The sequence below is a fragment of the Platalea leucorodia genome, assembly GCF_965183815.1.
Source record: "Platalea leucorodia genome assembly, chromosome: 4".
In the NCBI taxonomy this organism is placed as follows: domain Eukaryota; kingdom Metazoa; phylum Chordata; class Aves; order Pelecaniformes; family Threskiornithidae; genus Platalea; species Platalea leucorodia.
The window spans coordinates 91,031,333-91,052,662 of NC_138826.1; the positions used below are offsets into that span (position 1 = coordinate 91,031,333).

A 21,330-nucleotide genomic window follows, 5' to 3' on the forward strand; every position below is an offset into this window, starting at 1 on the left:
AAAATCAGATTATCTGGGCCTCTCTCCCACCAAATCCCCACTTCCATGTTTCAGAAAGGGAGAAAAACAGCTATTGCAAAACATCTAAGTTGGTCCTCATCACTAAAAGGAGATTTTAGGACTAGAAAAGCAGCTTTGAGGTTGTCCGCCTACTGCCAGGGTGCACAGTGCATTCCTGGATTTTTAAGAGCCCAGTCACGTAGCCAAGAAGTTTTATTCATGTTAGTTGGAAAAATATGTTCCTTTTTTCTGTCTCATGCTTTGCATGGTCAACTTCGTGGTTTGTACAGATACAAATGAGGGTGGTGAGAAATGCAATAAGGAAACTACTTTAAAAAATGTTTGTCTGGTCTTGAGAAGGGTGGGGTTTGTTTTTTCACCCAAACAGGGGACTTGTGCTTGTTGCTGTTGGAACTAGGTGCCAAAACGCTCAGTTCTCCAGTCGAGCTTTAGGTTTTTTTGAGTTCACCTACTCATTTGTGCCTCTTCTCTGCCCGCACTCTCCTCCTCCCCTCTCTGCTCCCCCACTGGAAAAAGCCTATAAATAAATCAAGCTGCATTTCCCACAGACAGGACTCTCTGAGAGGAGGTTTCGTGCTGCAGAGGTGGGAAATAAACATTTTGGGTTCACACAAACCTCATTGCCCAGAAGAAAGTTAGGTCTTTTAATTCCAGGTGACTTTAAAACAGCAAAAGCTTTTAAAGGTGGGTTTTGAACAGCTTCTGCTGTTACAAGACCAAGGTACGTGCAACAAACTGTTACTATCACAATGAGACTAAGGAAACGCCAAGTGTGAGACTTGAATAATAATGTGCTATGCGGTGCCAGCTATACCTCAAACTTATGTCTGTGGTATTCAGTTTAACCACCAAAGCCTCTCAAATCTAATCATTTCATGCCACGTACCCTGGCAGTGTTGTATAGCAGCTGTCCTTTTGTAGTTGATGTGTAATTACATCATGAAAAGACTTTAATTACCATATTACTAAATTACCAGCCAGCAGTCCTTTCAGGTTCAGCCCTAGCTCACTTCTGTATGGACTATTAGGCTTCTCCAAGCTGAACACTTTTGGTTGGTGTAAAAGGGAGGAAAAATTGTGCTAATTGTAGGTTTTGTTATGAACTATTATTGAGCTTGATGTTATGGCATCACTAATGTCAATGATATAATTAAACTTCTGCTAACGATGCAATCACAGTTCTGTAATAATTATACGTTAACTGCACATGATACCAGAACCCTACTGAAAATGAGGTGATATATTCAGAGCCTGATAAAAACAACTTGGAGGGAGTCGCTTTAATTCTCTAATGGCTTGTCTGATCATTCTTGGACTCTGCTATAAATATACCTACTTGTACAGTCAAAATCCATGTCTGAATATTGGCCAAAACTTTTTCTAATGTTTCTCTCTCTCGCTTTCTTCCTCTCCGTGGTTAGGATTGTCCATGCAAGGTCATCTAATTAGAGACTGATAGTGCTATAGTCAGCTACCCAATGTATATAGTGCTTTTCTGGTGAGCATTGATGCACTGTGCTTTGCTTACCAGTTTGACATACACACTATGGTAACTAGTCCAGGCCCTCTGAATAGCTTCTTTTTTTCTAATAAGGAATAGTAAATCTTCTGTGCTCATTCTTTTAAATAGTATTGTTCAATTTTATATTGCTAAAGTGACTTTTACTTCTAAACTGCCATAACACGCCTTGTTAATCTCAGTTCCTTTTAGTTTTATGCTCTTTATTAGGATGTTGCTTTATAGCTGGTGATGAAGCAGTAGTAAAACAGGGGCTTAATGTTTTTACTGATTACTGCCCAATTATTGTATAGCCTCATGCAACATAACATTTGCCCAATATCACTACAGTGACTGTAATGCAATATGATCATATTAACTGTCTTTGGCATGAGTGTTCTGGCTTTCATGTTGTCTGGCTAAGGAGCGGCTCGGAGACTGCAGGCACTGCCATTTTGTGCTGTGCTTGAAGCCATGTAGGGTAGCTGTGCTTTTATCGTTATGCAAGAAGCAGAACACCACAAGTTGATTTGACTTTTCCATAGGCCCTGAAACTCACTAAATCTGCAAATGGGTTCTTGGGCTTTTTTGATTTATTGGCAGAAGATGGGATCAAAGCAGAGAGCCTGATGTTTCAGAGGCTTCACAGACTTGCAGGGTCACCGGATTTTTTGCTTTGCTTCATCAGCTTTTTTTATCATCTTTTTGCTTCCTTGCTTTTGCTCCCCTGTGCTTATGTTTTCAGGGCATGTTCACCCTTTGCTTGAACATATAACCTCATGTCCAGAATAGATTTTCTCCCCCTTTTTGCAAGTGTAGAATAAATGCTAAGGCATTTGGTATTGTTAAATGATAGGAGCCCATTGAGTGAGTGTTTTTGTGGCGCTTCCATCTGGATGCAGGTTAGGTAACTTCATTGGTGCTTCAGGTGCCCAGATGTGGAAGAGTGTTATAAGAGAGAGTTTTATAACACTGACTTCTCCCAGAGTAATAAAATAGTGAATTGAAAATTGAATTCTACTTTGTTTACTGTTTAAATTCTTTCTGGATGTGCTGCTTGTGTTGAATCTCACTACATTTATACTTCCTCTTCTTCTGTGTCACGGTGCTTGTCAACTGCTTTCCTCATGCATAGTTCTTATTGTAGGAAGTCAAATCTGGGGGATTAATCTGCTTTTATGAAGTAAATGAGAGAGGCATGGAAACAGCCACGTATCTGCTGACTGGCACTGCAGCTTAAATAGAATTTCTGAGAAGTCAGAATTGATGATTCTGACCCATTTTTGTGGTTCATGGTATCTGACCTCTTCCTCAAGGCGGTCCAGCAGGGTGATTTTTGCCAGAAGCTCTAACACTGTGTAAGGATGGAAACAAAAAAAGTGTTCTAGTATATTAGTATTGTAGAGCTAGTTTGCTTTAGTCTTTGGTTTACAGTATTTTTAACAAACTTTAATTTTCTGATTTTCTTAACTACCCATCTTCTAATCTAAATGGTATTTATTTTCCCTCTTTTCCTTGAGTGGTCTACTGAAGCCCTCTGTCTCCTTACATCTGTGTCTGCATAAACAACAATAACTGTGCTTTGTACTTAGAGGTCTCTAGAGGAAAGACTAACTCAGTTACTAAGCTTCTCCAGTCTGCAGTATTTGGAAAAGCATTCTTTTTCCTGTCTTCTCCTAAAGATGGGACAAAAAGAGCTGCAAATCGCTGAACCACAGGCAGGGCCTTTTCACCCTGGGACCACGCAATCCGTGGTGACTCCTCTTCAGCCTCTGAAGTTCTAATTCTTCCAAATCTTCAAAAGATGCCTCCCAAGAGGTGAGAGCAACACTTATGGACTGTATTTTGGGCAAGCTATCTGCACATCCTCTTTTTAGATTATTATTAATTCTTTGACGGAATCACTTGGAAAATAATAAACGCTTGATTGTTTCAGGGTAGCAGATAACCTAAGCCTGGTCTGCTCAGGAGCCTGTGTAGTGAGGAGAGACTGAATTCAAAATGAAGTAAGTCCCTCCCACATACATTCTTCTTCACTGACTGCAGTTTGGTAGGAGGAGAAGTCTGATCCTGCCTAGCCAAAAATGTTGGAAAAGAGCATGGCATCTTAGTCACACTCAGGAGATACGGCCAAGTCCCATCTCTGTTTCCTCTGCTTCTCTTCGTTGGAAGCCTGACTTGCAGGCCTGCAGAGAGCACTTCTGCTCCCCTTCTCCTGCCTGGCCTCCTTCCAGGGAGAAGTAAGAGCACAGGATTCATAGGAATAGCAGCAACCTCAGATATTGCAGGATTTTGTACTGGGTAAAGCTTTTGGAGGCACTTCAGGAAACACTTTAACTGAGGTGTGAAGAAAAGGTGTTGGATCAGAAGTAAGTCTTTGCACTCGAAGTGCCGTGATGAGGAAGAGCATTTTCTAGCAATCTAGTGGATGACAAGTTCCAGGATACTGGCACGCCGTATCCAGCACTGACTTGGCAGAAGCGATTTATTTGGCAGTAAACGTTCATAGGCCTTTGAAGGCAAAACAAAAGTCCTGCCTCTTCTCCAAACTCTTGTTTTTTCCTGGGAGACCGTATGCCTTAGCAATGTCTATGGCAATCTAGTAGGTGTTGAAGCCATTGTAAACATTTTCGATGAGTGGTACATTCAGTTAAGTCTTTGGTCCTAACCACACAGACATCATCTACCCATGAAGTCCTTATGTTCCAGATTATGAGGAAGGAGAGGAATTTTGGCTATTCAAGTAATATCAGTAAACTGGAAAGCCACAGTTTGTTGGTTTTAGTTTCCAGGAGAGATGAATTCTATTAACTTTAATTGTCATAGGTTTCAGCCTTTAAAAAAGAAAAAGAAAAAAAAAAATGAAACCAACAAAAACAAAAAAAATGAAGCCATACAAAAAAAGTTGGTTGCTGCCACTGCAAGTAAAAATTCCCCTTCTGCTTATTTTTATGGTGAATATAAGCACTGATCAAGGAAAAATTCGCACTGTAATAACATCGTTGCAGGTATGTTATGTCTGTAGCCTGTAGAGCTCATAGTCGCTGAGGCAAGACGGGCAAAGGGTGCCGTGATGTAACTTTAATCACTCTTTTACCTGTAGTTTACTGATGCATAAAGAGCCTGTAACCTCTAATAGAGGCAGCTCGTGGTATAAGCAATTATACCAGAATCCAGATCCCTCAGTGCAGTGCCTTCAGCTCAAACCCATCTTTTTAATCTGTGCCTTTGTAGCTGACCACAGAGAGACCTGCAGGTTCTTCGTTCCAGTGTTACAGGGCCAGGGCACGCTAAGCAGGCTGGGTGCCTTGGATCTCTAGCTCCCGTCCATGCTATGGGAGCAGAGCCAGGGGGAGCACCCCAGGCTTGCTTGGTGAATATTTCAAGTCTGCTGTGGTCCTTACTGTGTTGGAAAGCTTTTCTTACCTCCTGCATTCAGTGAGCTTGCCAGGCAGCCCAGGCCGTTCAGTCTCAGCAGCAGCTACACAATGCAGCTTGAGCCCTGCTCCTGGGGCTTTTAGTGAGGGCTTCCCTTGTCAGTTCTGCATGGGTGAATGAAGCAGGGCTTGGGTAAAAAGTCACTGATGCAGAGTGAGCAGCGAGTGCGACTTTAAGTCTGCTTTTACTTCTCAGTCCAGCTTGTTCCAATATCCTGCAACTGCTGCTGAATTAAGCAGAAAAGCTGAGATCAAAGTAGATGTGATGCTTTTCAATGGTAAAACAGTGAAGAGTGGGGGGGGGGGAGGGGGGGAAGATCCGTGCTTCTTCCATCTTGCATGGTCAGCCATATCCCAGCCATATTACTGGCAAAATAAACACTGACTTGCACAGCGATGCCTTCATCCACTAAGCCCAGGTTTAGTTGCCATAGTAACTCGTCCTGGAGATGAATGTGATATCCTGGACAGCAGGGAAAAAGACTTTGATTCCACAGATACCAGTCCTGAGGCTCAGAGCTGGCCACAGAGACGTGACTGCACTTCTTTGTTCATTTCCCTGGCACGGCCTGAGTAATTGGAGGCATGTCGTTCAGCCGCGATACAGAAATGTGGTGGTGTCTCATCATTGCAACCCTGGACTTAGGTGTGTTCAAATGAAGAATATGCTGAAATAATCATAGGCAAAATTAATCTGTGAGGGCAGCAAATCTCCAACCTAAGAATACTGGAACTGATGGCGGGCAGTTTTCATGTGCTAGCAGTGTCGCTATAAACTCACTATAAACTGGGTTGTAATAGCTTCCTGTCTGCCAGCTGAAGTCCTCTCTGAAAGATCAGTGGATTCAGATGTAAACCAACAGGAAAGTACACACAATTAATTACAGAGCATTTTAGTTTAGTTCATTGGCTTTTGGTTTAGTGCTAATGGAACCGGAGTGGACAATACTAGAAGCGTATAAGTAAACATATAAAGTCACCACTGGTTCAATTGCAAAAGTAACTTTCCTGATTAAACAAACAAACAAATCCCATACAGGTAGCCAGTGCCATCCCATTAAAAACGGGGTGGGAGGAAAAAAAAAAAAAAAGTATAATTAGCCCTAAAATGAAACACTGTTAATAAAGCCAACTGCTAATAATAAGCCAACTGCTAATAATAACTCTGTACTTAGATAGCATCAGACAAGCAATACACTTGAGGACCTAAACTAGAGCAGGGAATTCATGGGAGAGTCCCATGGGAATGGAGCTGCAGCCTGCCAAAGAGGCACTGAGAACTAGAAGTGTGGAGCTCCTGGGGTCAAAAATGACCGGGCAATGTGTCTTCTCCAAGCTATCTCCTCTGTGGACAACCTGCAAGCTCAGTATTATATTTAATTTAAAACTGTAGAGTGAGTAGTGATGCGTCAACAACTGAAGTAACTCAGTTACAGTGCTGGTGATGGCCAAGTGCTTCTCATCGTTGGATGCAATATATAGGGCAGAGGGAGGACGCCAGGAGTAGAAAATCCCTTCAACTGCTGCTTATTAAGTTGCTAGTTGAATATATGGGATGGAATGTGAGATCAGTTCTAAAAATTCAGATTTTTATTATTTTTGGTAGCAGTAAGGAAGATGCTGACTGGCTGAAGTGCTAGTTTAGATGAGAAGTAAGCCCTTCCGTGGAAATCTATGAATATTATTTTGCTTTGAGAAACAGTTTCTGCTTGCCCATTTGTGATCCTTTATTAAAAATAATACAATTCATTTAGTAAAAACAGACTACCAGAATAGTGGCTTTAGAGTATATCGGCAGCCTTATTTTGTGCAGAGGCCTTCTCCACAGGAATCGCTAAACAAGCATTAGAAATGTAAATATGAATGAGTCAGGTAACTGGAAACACCATAAAGCTCTACACATGCTTGCACAGGAACAGTTCACGTGCTTGTAGGTACCTCTGAAAGATGACTGTCGGGGTTTTTTGCAGGGACTGGATTTCGTAATTTCTTTTCCTGGTTTGTTTCAAAGGCAGGAGGAGGTTCTTGTGTTGCCACAGGAGAGGTGTAGCACGCTTGGCTCCGTGCTGGTGCAAGGATGTGAAAAGAGGCCCTTGAATAAAATTCCTGGGAACGCCTGGCATCAGTGTGCTGCCGGAGCAGGGCTGTACCCAGTGGTTGTGCTGCTTTTAACCCGCGGAGCAGGCAGGGTGGCTGGCAGCCTGCAAAAGGCCTTTAGCAGAAGTCTGGGAGGGTTCTTCATTGTTCTGCAGGAAATGCCGAAGCACACTCCTGTAGGAAATTACTTTAACGCTGCCTTTGTGCAGTACTTCACCAAGGCAAGTTCTTGCACCTTTTATTGGCTTGAGGGAGCTGAAGTTCCCCCAAGTGCTGAATGAATGAATGCGTCAAGCAGCCTGCTTTAACCACAGCATACACGATGAGACTACATTGTCACAGGAAGAGCCACAGGCAGGGAGAGTGCGTTCCCGCTTCATGTTGGCTTTGTTTGGCTGAAAGAAAAATGATCCAGTGTTTCTATTCTGTCACAATATTTCTGTGGACAGCCTGATGTTTGTGCTGAAAAATATGAAGAAACCAGGGTGGCAGAACTGTTGAGTGGCAGTAGATGGAAAATGAGGACAGAGGCAATTTTTATTGGCTCTGCCCCCTCCCCGGTTTGTTGCTTGTTTTCTTCTTGGTAGCGATGCCGAGTAGGAGTTGGGGCATTTTTGAAACATCTCTTGGGTATTACGACTGGGAAACAGCCAGGGTTGTTTTCCCGCTGGTGTTGCTGAGGGTTGCTGCTTTCACCTCTGAGTTTTATGGTGATGGATATGTCATCACTGGGACCTGTTTTAAGGCAGCTAAACATTATATAATGGTTTGTTTCACTATCCCCAGCCTGCCTTAATTCATAAAATTAAGGAAATCATTTAAAGGCTTTGCACTATAGTTCCATGATTATTGCCAGTGCAGTGAGGTGTTTGTTCACCTGGTTTCTAAAGAAACATTGAGAAATGAGTCTGCGTGGGACTAAGGGAGAGTAATTCAGTTCGTAATAAGTGAAACCAAGGTGCCAGGGCTGAATGTATTAAAAGTCATCAGTAATCGTAATGGCTGTACGTTCCAGTACTTCATTTAGAGAGGAGAGAAACGTTTTTTTCAATCTTTTTATAATCACTTCTTCTTTCACTTCTTAGCAATTAAGAAAAGGTAAATAGACAAAACTGGTTTGAAGCTCACCAGACATTAGCATTGCTCTTCCTTGGCTTCTTTAAATATATGCATTTAGTTACCATAGTAAACAAGTACCCATCTAGACTGATTCCATAGTTCTAGGATTTACTTTTTCTTTACCTCAGCTATTTTGTCACACACCTAATTAAAATCTACTGCTCCGTTCCCCTTTGAATGTAATAAAACCCTGCCTTATTCTTTCTGTCAGTTTAATCCCTCTTTCTTTTCCATTGACACATTTCTAATACCTCTTCAGACAGGCCAGACACTTCTGCCTCATCTGTACCAAACCCACAGTGCTTAACACCTTTTGACAAAATGGATACATCCTCCCTGTGGCTTGGAATTGATATACGCTGTCAAAAAGGGTTTTCCAAACGGTCTCTCTTTGTCACCTTTACCAGATTTTTATCCTCTGTTGTAGAAATGTGCAGTTTAATGTTGCGTTTCAAATCATTTTTGGCTGAAAAAGTGTGTAATGGAATCAGGGTGTCCCCTGAATACTCTTAACAGTAGGAGATGCCTCTTTGTTTTGAACACCAGAATCCCAATAGACCCATGACAGCAGTGAAATTACACTTTTGACCTTGTTCACTAAAGTGTTTCTCTGTATGATTAAATGAGAGTAACCAACAATAGCTTCCTCTAAAATGTATGAGTTTCCCTCTGTTTGTTTCTCATAAGAAACTCAGAAAGGATGATGTGCAATTCTCAGCTGATTGTATTCTCCACAAAAGAAAAAAAAAAAAAAACACAAACCCTGCTTGATTCAAGGAGAGGTGGCTGGTTTATCCATATTAAAAATGCAAAAGCAATTGATGTATTGATGTTTTCCTTAAGCCGGTGGTGTTGCTACATCCTGAGTGTGAGAGCAGCAGTACAACACAGTGGCAGATTTTTACCCTTTTGTTGATTCATTCGCCACATATTTTAAAAGGGGATATATACTAAAGCTCCAAATATTGTTTTAAAGTATTGAATCTGAATATAGAAAATAATCATATACTTAAGGTTCTGTGTGAATGCTGAAATACTCAAAAGATCATTTAGCTGATCATTATGGACTTTGCAGTGATGTCAATCCAAAAGATAAATGCAGTATTTTCTGTAGATTTACATGCAGCCTTTTAAGCTCCTGGCGTTTCTTTTCATTTGCGTGTGACTGAGTGGACATAGCCCGCTGCAGGATTTGCTGTGACTGCCAGTCCCGCCTTACGCACCAAGGCGCTGGCACATCTCTTGCTCCACATTTAGTTGTTCAGGGCATAGCTTCCCTGGATCAGAAAATACTCAGTGAAGTGGTCAGAAGAGAGATACAAAATCAGATTTTTGTTTCTTCCATTTTAGGCTACTTCAGCTGTGTTTTGGGGACTTTTTCCCCCCCACACATATTCCTGTTTTCTGTGAATATTTACCAGCTCTGGGTTAGGGAGCATACTTTCTTTGTCGTGCAGAGCACGTATCTGTGAAATGCAAGGGCAAGTATGATCCTGTAGTTCATGTGGGCGGGGAGTTAGGTAGCTGGGCTCGAAAGAGGGGAGAGGACTCAGGGAAATCTATAGTTGGTTTTTAGAAGGGATCAAAATAAGTGACTTAATGGTCTCCGTGGTCTCAAGACTTACGAGCAGTTTCTCCTGTTTGCTCGCTGTGGATGCTGCTGCGTGGAGAGGGCTTCAGAGCCATAGAGCGTGGAGGGCAATGCACCGAGGGGGCTGCAGATCTGTGACGCCTGATTTCCTATCCGGCCAAAAAAAACTTTTTGTTTTTTAATTACTACTTCATTGGTGATATAAATTCATGATTGGTATGTGTCTGTAGCAACCTTGTCAGCAGAGAATATTTGGTTAGTGTTGACATACTCGTTCCCTGCAACCATGAATCATCCAGCTGCCTTTGGCAGGCTCGCCCTGTGGCTCTGCTATAATGTGTTTCACCAGTGTGGCTGAAATTAAAATGTCGCTATTAAACATGGCAGAATCAGATGCTTTCTGGGCACTGCATCTCTTCGAGTTCTTCTTGCTTCCTATGTAGCTGTTTCTGACAGTTTAATAGGACAGCTGCATTCTGGTATAAAATAATACATTCGTATTTCCACAGTGTGCGGGGAGCTAAATGCTTTCAGAGCACTATTTCATTGTGTACACGCATCTTTCATGCATGGCAGGAGCAGTAATGCTCACGTAACGCTATGTTGCTGCTTAGTCCATTAGGAGGCGTAAAGTCAAAATTAATTGTCCTGCAGGACTGTATAGAGTGGGTCTCTAAAAGCAGTTGCTGGGCTGTTTGCGGCTGCCTCGTCAGCCAGGCTCCCTCCCCGTGAGCAGTTATTGACTTTGGGCTATTGAATTCAGGGCTCTGGAGGTTGCTTGGTGGGAAAAGCCTTCAGTCGGTGCTTGGCAGCCCTGTCACTGCGAGGTCACGGAAAGGGCAGTTCAGTCTCCAAACCCAATTAGGGCCTGAGTCGGCACCTCTTCAATCACAGGGGAAAATCCCCCTGCGCAGGGTGGCTCCCGGGCCAGGCTTTTGCACCCAGCCTCTCCAGTGAGACGGCCGATGAATGTGTCTGGTTTTGTCACTTGGGCCGTCAGAAATACCCTTTGCTGTCATGAAACTGCTAAGCAGCTGGTGCGGAAAAGGTAAAGAGACTGGTAAAAGGATAATGAGCCCACCAGAGTTGAATTCAGACCAGTGACCTGTATATGTATGTCTACGTCCCTCCCATTACTCATATCTAGAGCCGTCTAATTCCTCGGATCAAATCATTTGACTCTTATGAGCAGCTGTAAGTTTCAAGTTGAATAAAGTCCAACTGCTGAAAACATTAATGAAAAACATAAAACCGAGGCTCTGTTTTATCATGTATCAACAGCATTGCTTTAATTCCCTCCCCTCCAAAGGACTGGGCTTTTTTTTTGTGATGGGTTGTGCTTTTCATCCCAGGTGGCTGCAATTTCTAGTGAAAATAAGTTGAGCCATGAAAGGTTGACCCACTCGCCTCTGAATTGCTTTTTATATGATGTGAGTCCCTCAGGGCCCAATTCTACCCATAGAAGTGAGAATGATAGCTATCAACGTATATAGGAAGTATGTCAGTGTGCACAAAGAAAAAGGTGAACCCCAGACTGGTGTGAGTGGTCTTTAAAATATGGGTTTCCTGTGAAATGGTGATTAAAGGGGAAGCAAAGGATAATTAAAAAATTAGCCTGATGCCCTAGCAGTTATATCAATGTATGTTTTTATATTAGCTCTTTCAGACAAGCACAAGATCAGTAGATCCCTTATGGCTCTCTTAAACGAGTGTGTAAAATTTGGTTAGTGTCTGATCAGCTCCTTTGATCAGTCTAGTCTAGACTGTTGCCAGAGTACTTACTCTCTACTAAACCCACAGTCCCCTTAAATGGAGGCCTACTCAAGTGAGTCAAATTACATATGAAAAGGTTATAAAAACTGTCCACTGTCTTTGAGTAAATTAGTCTGGTTCAAAGCTGAATACCTTAGCAATTGCAAAAATAAAAGCAAAGGTGTTGTTGCAGAAAAGAGGTGGTGGAGTTATTAAATCATTTTTAAATAACTGTCTTGGAAATCCGAAAGAAAAATTTTCAGCAAACCTTTATTATTTCTAATTGGACCACCATTTTTGTAAGCCTGTAATGTATTCAGATCCCATAAAGGGGAAAAAAAAGCCATCAAAAATTTTGCACAAATTTCTCTTAAGAAATGAATGAGTTACAACCACCATGTCTGTCTCATTTCAGCACACAATATTGTTTTCAATTGTAGCAGTGGAAGGCCAGTGGGAGACTTCAGTATGTAGGTTGCACTCTTGCCACCTCTAATTTCTACATAGGATTATTTGCAAGGGAGTGCTGGAAGCCTAGGAGCAGTAAATTTGTTATCTGTCAAAGTAGAGAGGTTTTCCCCTCATCACTAGAGCCTTTTCCCACCTGTCCCATTGTAGCACCATCCTGTACCTGTCTGTTCTTTGCCACATGAATCTCAGAAATGCGAACAGTTCCTTTCCTCTTTGATAATGCTCCTTCCTTTTGCATACTAGCAATAGTAGATGATCATTCGGAGACAATTTTAGTCCAATATCATATCCAGAAGACTTGGAAAGTTATCCAGTGCCAGTAATTTTACAAAGTTGGTTTGTACCTGGGCTGGTTTTCTCAAGATGCCCGTGTTTTGAATTTAGAGCTTAAGTTTTCAGTCTTCGTGTGCCTACCGTATTTGTTGGTGGTATTGTGGTGCTATCAGAATACCTGGCACAGAAGCAATGCCAGGAAATTGATCAAATTATCAAGAGAAGCAAGCCAGTATGTAAATATCACATCAACAGGATGAAGAGATCACAGAAAGGAGACCATTTAAAACATATAGAAACTGGAATCCAAGTGACGGTTGCTTGTGTTATCTACACCAAGTTCTCTGTGAGTTCAAGAGGAGAGGTGGTGCACTGCTACTATCCAAACACTGAATTAACCTATTGATGGTTGAGAAATGGCTCCAAAACAGGTGTTAAAATCTTTGGGATGATACCTAGTTCATCTGGCTCTTCGAAAGCACCAAGCGTTACTGCTACAGAGCTGTGTAAGTAACGGAAAGATAAAAGAACGCAATTCTGTGAGTGAATACGTGACCACAGAATGCGGTAGGAGTACTGCGTAAGTTCTTCCCCCTTGTGACTGTGTTTCAGACAGTGGCATTGCACCAGGGAAGAATCAGACTGTATTTTGCATGTAGCATAGCAGGTTGTTAAGAGGCAACAGGCAGGTGTTTGAGAGAATTTTCTCTCTGCCGTTTGCAGAAGTGTATGTGAAATCTCCTGGCTGATCTGTAGTCATTCCATTAGCTGTCATCTTTTGGCAGGTAACTAGTTAAATTTGTGTTAAACAGGATTTGCTTTGCCATTTCCATTTGCTGTTGGAGTAGAAATGTTCTGACATGACATATGACCAATCAATAATTGGAAACTGTTTGCATGAGTCATTTGAAACCAGTAGCTTAGACAGTGTCAGCCACAACTGGGATTAAAACCTGCAAAGAGTTGTTCTACAATCAGTGATTCTGCAGCATCTCCTCTGGGTGTCTGCGTTTCACTTAATAAGGATACCCTGTAGACATCGACTGAAATAACTCTTGCCTTTGTTGCTTGGATGTTTTTGTGAGCTCTGAAATGAACTTGGCATATACAAATATACTTTGTTATCCAGCCTAAAGGATGCAGGGCAGGAATTATTATCCTGTTCTGCTGACAACTTCAGTAAAAAAGAAATGGCTTTATTTTACTGTGATTCTGAAGAGAATAAGAGTGTGACTGTACCCTGCGGTTTTCTGGGTATTTTTTACTTTTTTTTTTTTTTTTTTTTCCCCTGTACTGATGATGATTTATTACTATTACAGGGCTATAATAATACGAAACGGTGAAGTCATTCCAATGTCTTCAGAATTCACGCCAGAGACTGAACGCCAGCGACTGCAGTATCTGGTAAGAGACCTGAGGAGCAAATCAGGTGCTGCTGATGACGAGCATTGCCTGGTAGTATCTAAGGTTCAGACACATGCCGCTGAGTGACTGTGGCTCAGTGAAGGACCACATGTCTGCTGAATGCCAGTGACTGACCATGTATATGTCTTTTAGCCATCAGCAAATGTGGAGAGAAGCCTGGTGGTGCAAATCCCGATGAAAGGAGTCTTATCTCTTCTGTGAAGGCCATCGATTAGCATGGCTGTGCTTGTGTACCTTGTTCAGCTGCAGACCTTCAGCAGCTCAGTGGTGTTGGATAATGAGAGCTCAGACATAGAGCTAACAAGCCACAGAGGTATTTCGATCCATCCCAGTGTTTACTGTGTGACAGTATAAAATACCACAGACTGCTCTTTGTGTGCATGTGAACAATATCGCAGGGTTTTGTTCATTTGCTCTAATAGTATGCCAATAGTATCTCAATCAGGGAAAAGATATCCAACTTAAAGGTGATCTCAGTAAGTATTAGTAGCTGCAGGATAGGATGGGTGAAGAAAGACTAGTTTTATTTAGTGTAGCAGCACCCATAAAGCTGGGACAGGGTGACTAGCTGAGGAGATGTGGGATGCTTTATACATCAAGTTGCGTTGACTGATAAGCTGCCCAGGAAATGTAAGTCAAAATGCATGGTGTTATTTTTTGGGCAAACAATCCTGTTACTTTTTAAGTCTTTCCTTAATGTTCAGATTGGTTGGTTGAAGTTGGTTGGCTGTTTGTCAGAACTTCACTCCTAATGTGGCCGAGAGATTTCTCTTGTGCTTCTTCTGCTTTTTCCTCTTAGAAATTTAAGCTTAAGCCAAGGCAGGCTCACTGTCAGCTTTGCCTGACGTGAGGTGGACAGGCCAAGGCTAGTGGCGTTCCCTGTTCTTTAGGTGTCTCTTATCTTCAGCCTGGCCCAAGCACTGTGGTTTGAAATTAGGCAAAATGCTGGTGGTTGAAGGTGGGGGTGGAAGGTTTTAAGAAAAATTGTAAATGTTTTCGCAGTTGTCGCGTTTGGTTTTTTTTTTTTTTAGCCAGGTTCACCAGCTTGAAGCTGAAAATTTCAGAGGAAATACTGCTTTGGGAGTATTCATATTCAGAGAACCAAATGGAAAAGAGGCCTAATAAATATTTACAGTTCGGTTACATTTAAAATAATTTGTTTGCCTTTAAAATAAAAAGGTATCTCTAGTATCTAGGGAGTCTGCTACTTCTGTAGGAAATACAAGATAAAGCATTGCCTACAAGGGATTTTTTCTCTTTTGATGTCCTTTCTGGCTTATATTTGAAAACAGCAGCTGATTTGAAAAGCATTTCTGCTGTTTCCTTTGGAAAATTCCTTTACCTTTGTTTGTTTATTTTAATTCTATATGTAGCAAATATGCTAGGGCTATGGGTATCATGTTCAAAGAAAATACATGCAAGACAGCAAGAGCATGAAACAAAATTAGAGATAATTTCAAACATAACATTCTGTAAGTAACATTTTTACTCTAGTGTTTAAAAAAAAAAAAAAGACAACTCCAAATTTCGTACAAGGTTGGCATAAGCATTACCCTCCAAAGGCTGCATCTGTCTTGCTGATGAGATCCCAAATAATTCTCCTTACTCATCTTGGCTGTCCCCGGGTTCTGCTATCAGTCTATTGCACTATCCAAATTCTCTTCTGCTGTTCTTATCTGAAAGTTAATTACTTTGGATTTATTTTCTTACATGCAGTTAAAGCTGAGTTTCTTTGTTTCAAACATGTTGCACTGCTCTTCCTGCACAATAGGAAGAAAATCACTTAATCATTTTAGCATTAATATTTTACTTGGGGAATGCAGAGATACTGTTTACTGTGGAGAAGTTACTGCACAGGCAAAGGGAGGGTATGGATTTACAGCCTGCAGGCTCCTGAGCATTGGCTCCCTGTGCAGTAGACACTGTTAGCACAGTCAGGGCGAAGGAGCTTTCCTCTTCCTTTAGTGCCTATTGATTGCTTCAGCCATGCAGGATGTTGGGTTAAGTTAACTGGCATCTTGGATTCATGTTCTCCTGTCTGGGCCCTAATTTCCATATGCAAAGAAATCTGCGGGATAGAGTTGTTCAGGTCATGTGAGCATTTCTGTATGAAGTCCTCTAGCCTAGTCTTAGGCAAAACTGTGCTTCAGCTGGTACTGGTTGAGTAACTGAGAGAGGGGGAAAACAAATGTTTTCCCTATCCAGCTCCCATTTTAATGCAGGTTTATTGCCATGTGTCCAAGAATGGCCTTGGGCATAGGCCCCTGGCATGGCAACTTCAAAAGAACAAGGTGACTATTTAGTCATTCTGGCTTTTGAGCAGCTCTGGGTATGGTCATCCCTCCATCTACACCTGCACCCCCATTAGCGTACAGCTGCAGATTTCAGGCAGGCTGTATGGCAGAGGCAGACTTCTGTGGCAGGGGACTTGAGAGAGTATTGCAGCAGGCAATCAGTCCTTCAGTCAGAGAGCACTTCTGAAGATGTAACGCACGAAAGCCTTGCACCAGTGTTCCTTTGGTCCTTCAGCTTCTCTAGAGGCTCAGTGCACCATACTGCTTCCCTTCCACTGGTGGGCATTCACGAGCCTCCTTTTCTTTTGAATTTTTGTGTATGTCTTCTTTTTCACACTGTGGCAGGAGAGCTCACATAGCACCTACTCCAGGAAAGTCCTGGCTTACTGTATCGGTGTATCTTGAGGGAGAAAAAAATCCAGTATTGACTGGGAACTGCTCTGGTATGTTAAGCAGTTGTGCAGGCAATGGCTGCCCGAGGCAATTTTCCTTTCATCTTCTGAGGAGACTATTAATTTCAGTCATGATAGTCTAAATTGCAACAGTAAATGGATAGATTTTGTTACTTATTCCCTTGGAAAACGTGTTTAAAATGAACGATGAATGAGTGTATTGCAGATGGGTGTATTTCTATTAGTTATCGAAGTTGCACTTTGGAGATGTCATGTGAGGTCAGTATGGTGTTACTGCATACCGTGTTCATGTGTTTAGCCAGGCAGTGCCCCAGAAGTTCACAGCTCAGACCAAAGGTGGTGCGCTGCTGCTACCAGGGCAGGCTTTACTACTGGTAGAGACTGGGTGGCCATCAGCAGCAGTGAGCTGTGGATGCTCTTTGTGTTTGGCACCATTCAAACGAAGGTTCATGAGCCCTGTTCATGAGACAGGCGTGGGTTCAAAGGGGACCTATTCTTATTTCATTGTTCGGGTGAAGATTAAGTTGATGGTAACTTATCTGCTGAAGTATGCTTGGGGAACCCAAGCCTGAAGAGGAAATGAACCTAGATCTCCTAAATGTCAATTCAGTGCTTCAATTACAAGTCAGATGTGTCTTAATTCTCTTACAGTTTGTGGCTCCCTGCGTCACCCAGTGTAGGATTGCTTTGGCCATCTGACACATTGCACAATGCTGTGGTAAAAGAGATGTGTGGTTTTATGGAAAGGGTCCTGGCCTTTCATAAGAGGAGAGACCAATCCAGGGATGGATTTGGCTCCCAAGTCCCTCTTTTCTTCTACCACCACCTCCTTTAGTTTTAATCTCTGCTTGGCTTAAACATGTCCATATGATAATGGCTGAGTAATTTGCAAAACTTCTGGATGCGTTGCGGTGTGCATGCTGTTGTGAGCGGTAGTTCCATATAGTAGAATATCCTGTTGGAGAAAATGGCACAATATAAGAGGATAAAGTTGTAAGATATAGCTGGTGTAGGGGAAAACAGCAATTCTGAAAATAACACATAATACAGTGAAACCACTAGTGCTGGTGATGTCCCAGAGCAGTGCGTACTGGAGGAGCTGGAAAACACATCAGCAGGCCTTATCGGGGTAAGATAAGATACATGCAGTGTTCCCTGCCACCTAATTAACTGGCACGCTACTAGTGTGTAAGTCTAGGTTTATCTTAATTTCATGTTTGCTTTGCTGATCACCAGGAAACACAGCAGGAAGTAAATGGCCTTTTGAAAGAAACGTGACTAATATTTCCTTGAGCAGACTCCATTTTAAACAACTAATGTTGAATGTAATGCATCCAGCCACAAAATACACCATAAAATGGCACAGTACCAGAACCACATGATGCAGACTATGCCAGATTTATGCCAAAAAACTGTAATAGCTTCTGAAAGAAAAATGATGGAAAATATTCCAGTTCCGTAACACAGAATTACAGCGTTGTCTGAACATACCTTGTAAGGATGTAGAAAGTGTTTGATAGTCACTCTTTTTATTAAATTTTAAGTTCTCTGAATGGTGTTTCTGATCTGAGGTCCTTGCAAATCGAGACTAAACAAATGAAAAAATGGAAAATATGGTGCCTCATCACAGATGAAATTCTGCTAGTCAGTTCACTTACCGTTTTTGTTTCTCGTTTGATCACTTGAGGGGGTTTCATGATGTCTGCTTGTATCTACTTGAAAGATCTGTAGATTTTTAAAGCGTTGCTTTTTATTTATTTTCTGGTTCTGCTGTGCAGCACGGTTTGATTGGGGTGGAGAGGGAGAAGAGTCTTGCCTCATAGTAAATGGAGAACAGTTCTCAACAAACCCGACTGGAAGTCCCAGCTGAGTGTTATAGTAGAACATTCTTCTCCCTGTAGAATTACCAGTGGAGCATCAAAAATAACTGTTAAATAGGGTAAAAAAATATAGAAAACTTAAAATAAAAAAAGCCCAACAAAAATCTCCATTTCTTCACATAAGAATTCAGCTCACAGGCACCAGAAGCTTCCAAATTGCTCTTTTCCCTCTGTTCTACTGACGCCAAAAATATTAGAATCAAGTTAAGATCCCTGGATTGTAAATCAAGCATTGAGGCTTGGCTGCGGAAGAGAAATCTTATTTGAACATTAGCAGTCCACTGGTAACTCTGCCAGCTTTATTAATCTTATTTCACTTGTGACCTCAGACTTTCCATCTGAGTAAATCTTTATGAAATGCCGTCTTTCCCAATCGCTTTACCTTTTCAGTAAAGGAAATTCTTGTTTTCAAGAGGAAAAATGCTAAAAGCCTGTAACTTTTTTCCTTCTGGACCTGTGATCCAGCCTAATAAGTACTCTTATAATCTAAAGGTTAAATAACTTCACTTTGATGTCAGCTATGAGTTTTTTTTGCTTTAAATAAGGCTTCTTGTTTTGTAGGCAGGCGACAGTAGTCTTTAGCTAGAAGTGATTTGTAATGATTTAATCAAGATAGGCTGTGCATTTTTAGAAGTGAACTGAATTGCACTTTGAAAGCAGACTGACTTCATTGTTTACAATATCATAGACTAGAAACAATTAAAAAATACCCAAAAAAGCCCAGTGCTCTGCTGTCAATGTGTAGCAATACATCAAATAAATCATTAGGAATGTTCCATCATATTTGCAACGGGAGTGAAAATAAATAAAAATAAAAAGTTTACATGTACTTTTAAGTAAAGAATCCAGAGTTCTGGAACTATGGAAAGCCTCATCTGGACTAACACTGCTCGACCTCTCAAAAGCCACTAGTGCTTCTCAACCATTTCTGTAATGAGGAACAGTGATCCAATTAGAGGGTCCTTGAAAACAATATTTGGGTGGGGGAGGGAACCTTGGCTAACTGTAGACTGCAGGAAAAAATGTAATTCCCTTAACTGTACACAGAGAGAGAATTTGATGGAGCTCCTGTTCCAGTAAGGGATCACAATGTCAATATCACATTTGCGTGCTTGAAAGCCGCCTCTTGAAAGCAGAATCCAATCTTGTCGGCTACACACAGCAATCTCCTTCAGCCCCGTTTCAGCCGAGCTCGAGGTGTTCTCTGGAAGGATGTCTGGCGACGGGAACGGGGACAAGCTGATGGAAGGTTAGCGCTGTGATGTGCTGAGCCTGATCCAACTCCTATTAAATTGAGTGGGAGCAGGCTCGGCCCTTAAATGCAGGAAATATTTTATTGTGAACTGTCTGCATGATAGCTGCCAGGTAGATCAATAAGGGCTTCCACTGCTTCCTGCCGCTCACCTTTGATGAGCGCTAGATTTATGACAAACCCACAAACTAAAGCCAGCTCATTTGGTCTGCCCTGATGGCAGCTGCTGCTGGAGATAAGACAGACTTTATTGCCTTAACTGTCTGGATAAGGAAAAAGAGTTATCTGCAGAAAGGTTAAGAAACGCAACTTTTTTCAGTTCCCTAGCCAATTTGACTGCGTCTTCAGAAGAGCTCGCTCACAATGCGGCTTTGGGGAGGAAGGGGGAAAGGCTTGTTTATGCAAATATTAAAGAAAAATGAGTGTGGTTTAAGGATTAACCTGTCATGTCAGGTGATCTGTGAATAAACCCAAACCAAAAAGTGGACAAAGAGCCTCGCAATGCTCTCGAGTACAGTCAGCTCTGGAGCACGTGAGCCTCAGGCACGGCTCTAGCAAAGAGGCATCCCAGCATCTGCAGGGCGGCAACAGCAGAAAGGGCAGCAGCAGCAGTACTTGAATGTTAACACCGTCAAAAACACTAGTTGCGGTTGTGACACAAAACTGCTGCTGCTCTTCTTAAAGGCTATTCTGTACAAAGGAAGTAGGTTTTAGAAAACAAGAAAATAAAGTGCTCTGCAACTTGTGTTTATTTGCAGTGTCTTGTGCGATGGGGTGCAGCACACTGAGCAGGTAAAAGGGAACATTTTTCTCTAGGCAGTGAAAATTAAAGTGTGGTAGTAATATTAGGTTTTGTGTGTTGTTGGCATAGCTGAACTGGGAGTCAAAAAGCTTGAGCTTCGCTCCACACACACTCCTCCAAGTCTCTGCTTGTTCCATGGCTTTGTCCTTTGATTGTTCCCTTCTCTCAGGTTGCTGACTTACAAAAGGAGATGTGTTCTGTTTTACAAAGCCCTGCAGGCTCCTTCAGGGTCAGTGGATGAGGTGGACTTTAGAGATCCCAAATGTTGAGGAGCAGGGAGTAGTGAAGGATTTTGAGGGCAAGAGGACTGCTCCCTGTAAGGCTGCTGCTGGACACCCTGCAGTGTCAGAACTGGTGTATGTGCACATTGTTTGCTGAAATGGAGCTCGTCGTCTTCCTTGTTTAAAAGGGGGGGAGGAAGAAAAAAGTGTGTGGGAAGGGAGCGGGAAGGGATGGTAATTCTATCTCATTAAAAATAGATGATGTCTTGTTTTATGATGTTCGTGTGGTATCTGTGGCTTGGTTTCTGCCCACAGGCTTACATGCAGCCCCACTTGCTGGGAAATGAGTTCACACATTTAGAGTTTCCACGGAGGGTGCAGCGCAAGGAAGTTGGAAAGAGGATGCTCTACCGTGACTTCAACATGACTGGCTGGTAAGAATGTCTCCTTCTCAGCATGGGGTCAGCCTTCTCCCCAACTAATGCCTGCTTTGTGCGTGTCTTTGATTAGTGTAAACTGCATCAAACATGAAGGTGTACTAAAGGGAAAAAGGTATTTCCTTCTTTCAGATGTATTTTTCTTTTAGAAGTTAACTTTTTAAATAAGTTGACCTCCCTCCAGAGCCAGGACCTCGGTTCATTTTAACGTGTGAGCACTCAAAGCGGAGCAAACACATAAAGGGGAAGATGTGCCAGGGGACCTTCCTGAAGGCTAAACAACTTTTCTGTCTTGGAAGTAGCTTTATATAGAATCTGGATCAGTGGGCCATCATGCCTTTGCATGC

General features: G+C 42.1%; 1 protein-coding gene across 1 annotated transcript in view; it reads left to right on the top strand.

The window, feature by feature from the left end:
- The window catches only part of PPM1H (protein phosphatase, Mg2+/Mn2+ dependent 1H), a gene marked incomplete at its 5' end in the record, with an annotated part of 135,809 nt that overhangs the window by 86,048 nt on the left and 28,431 nt on the right, over positions 1-21,330 (top strand). Inside the window, 2 exons of the mRNA XM_082308950.1 lie at positions 13,579-13,663; positions 20,862-20,980. Of these exons, the coding sequence (XP_082165076.1) occupies positions 13,579-13,663; positions 20,862-20,980 (204 nt within the window). The remainder of the gene's footprint in view (positions 1-13,578; positions 13,664-20,861; positions 20,981-21,330) is intronic.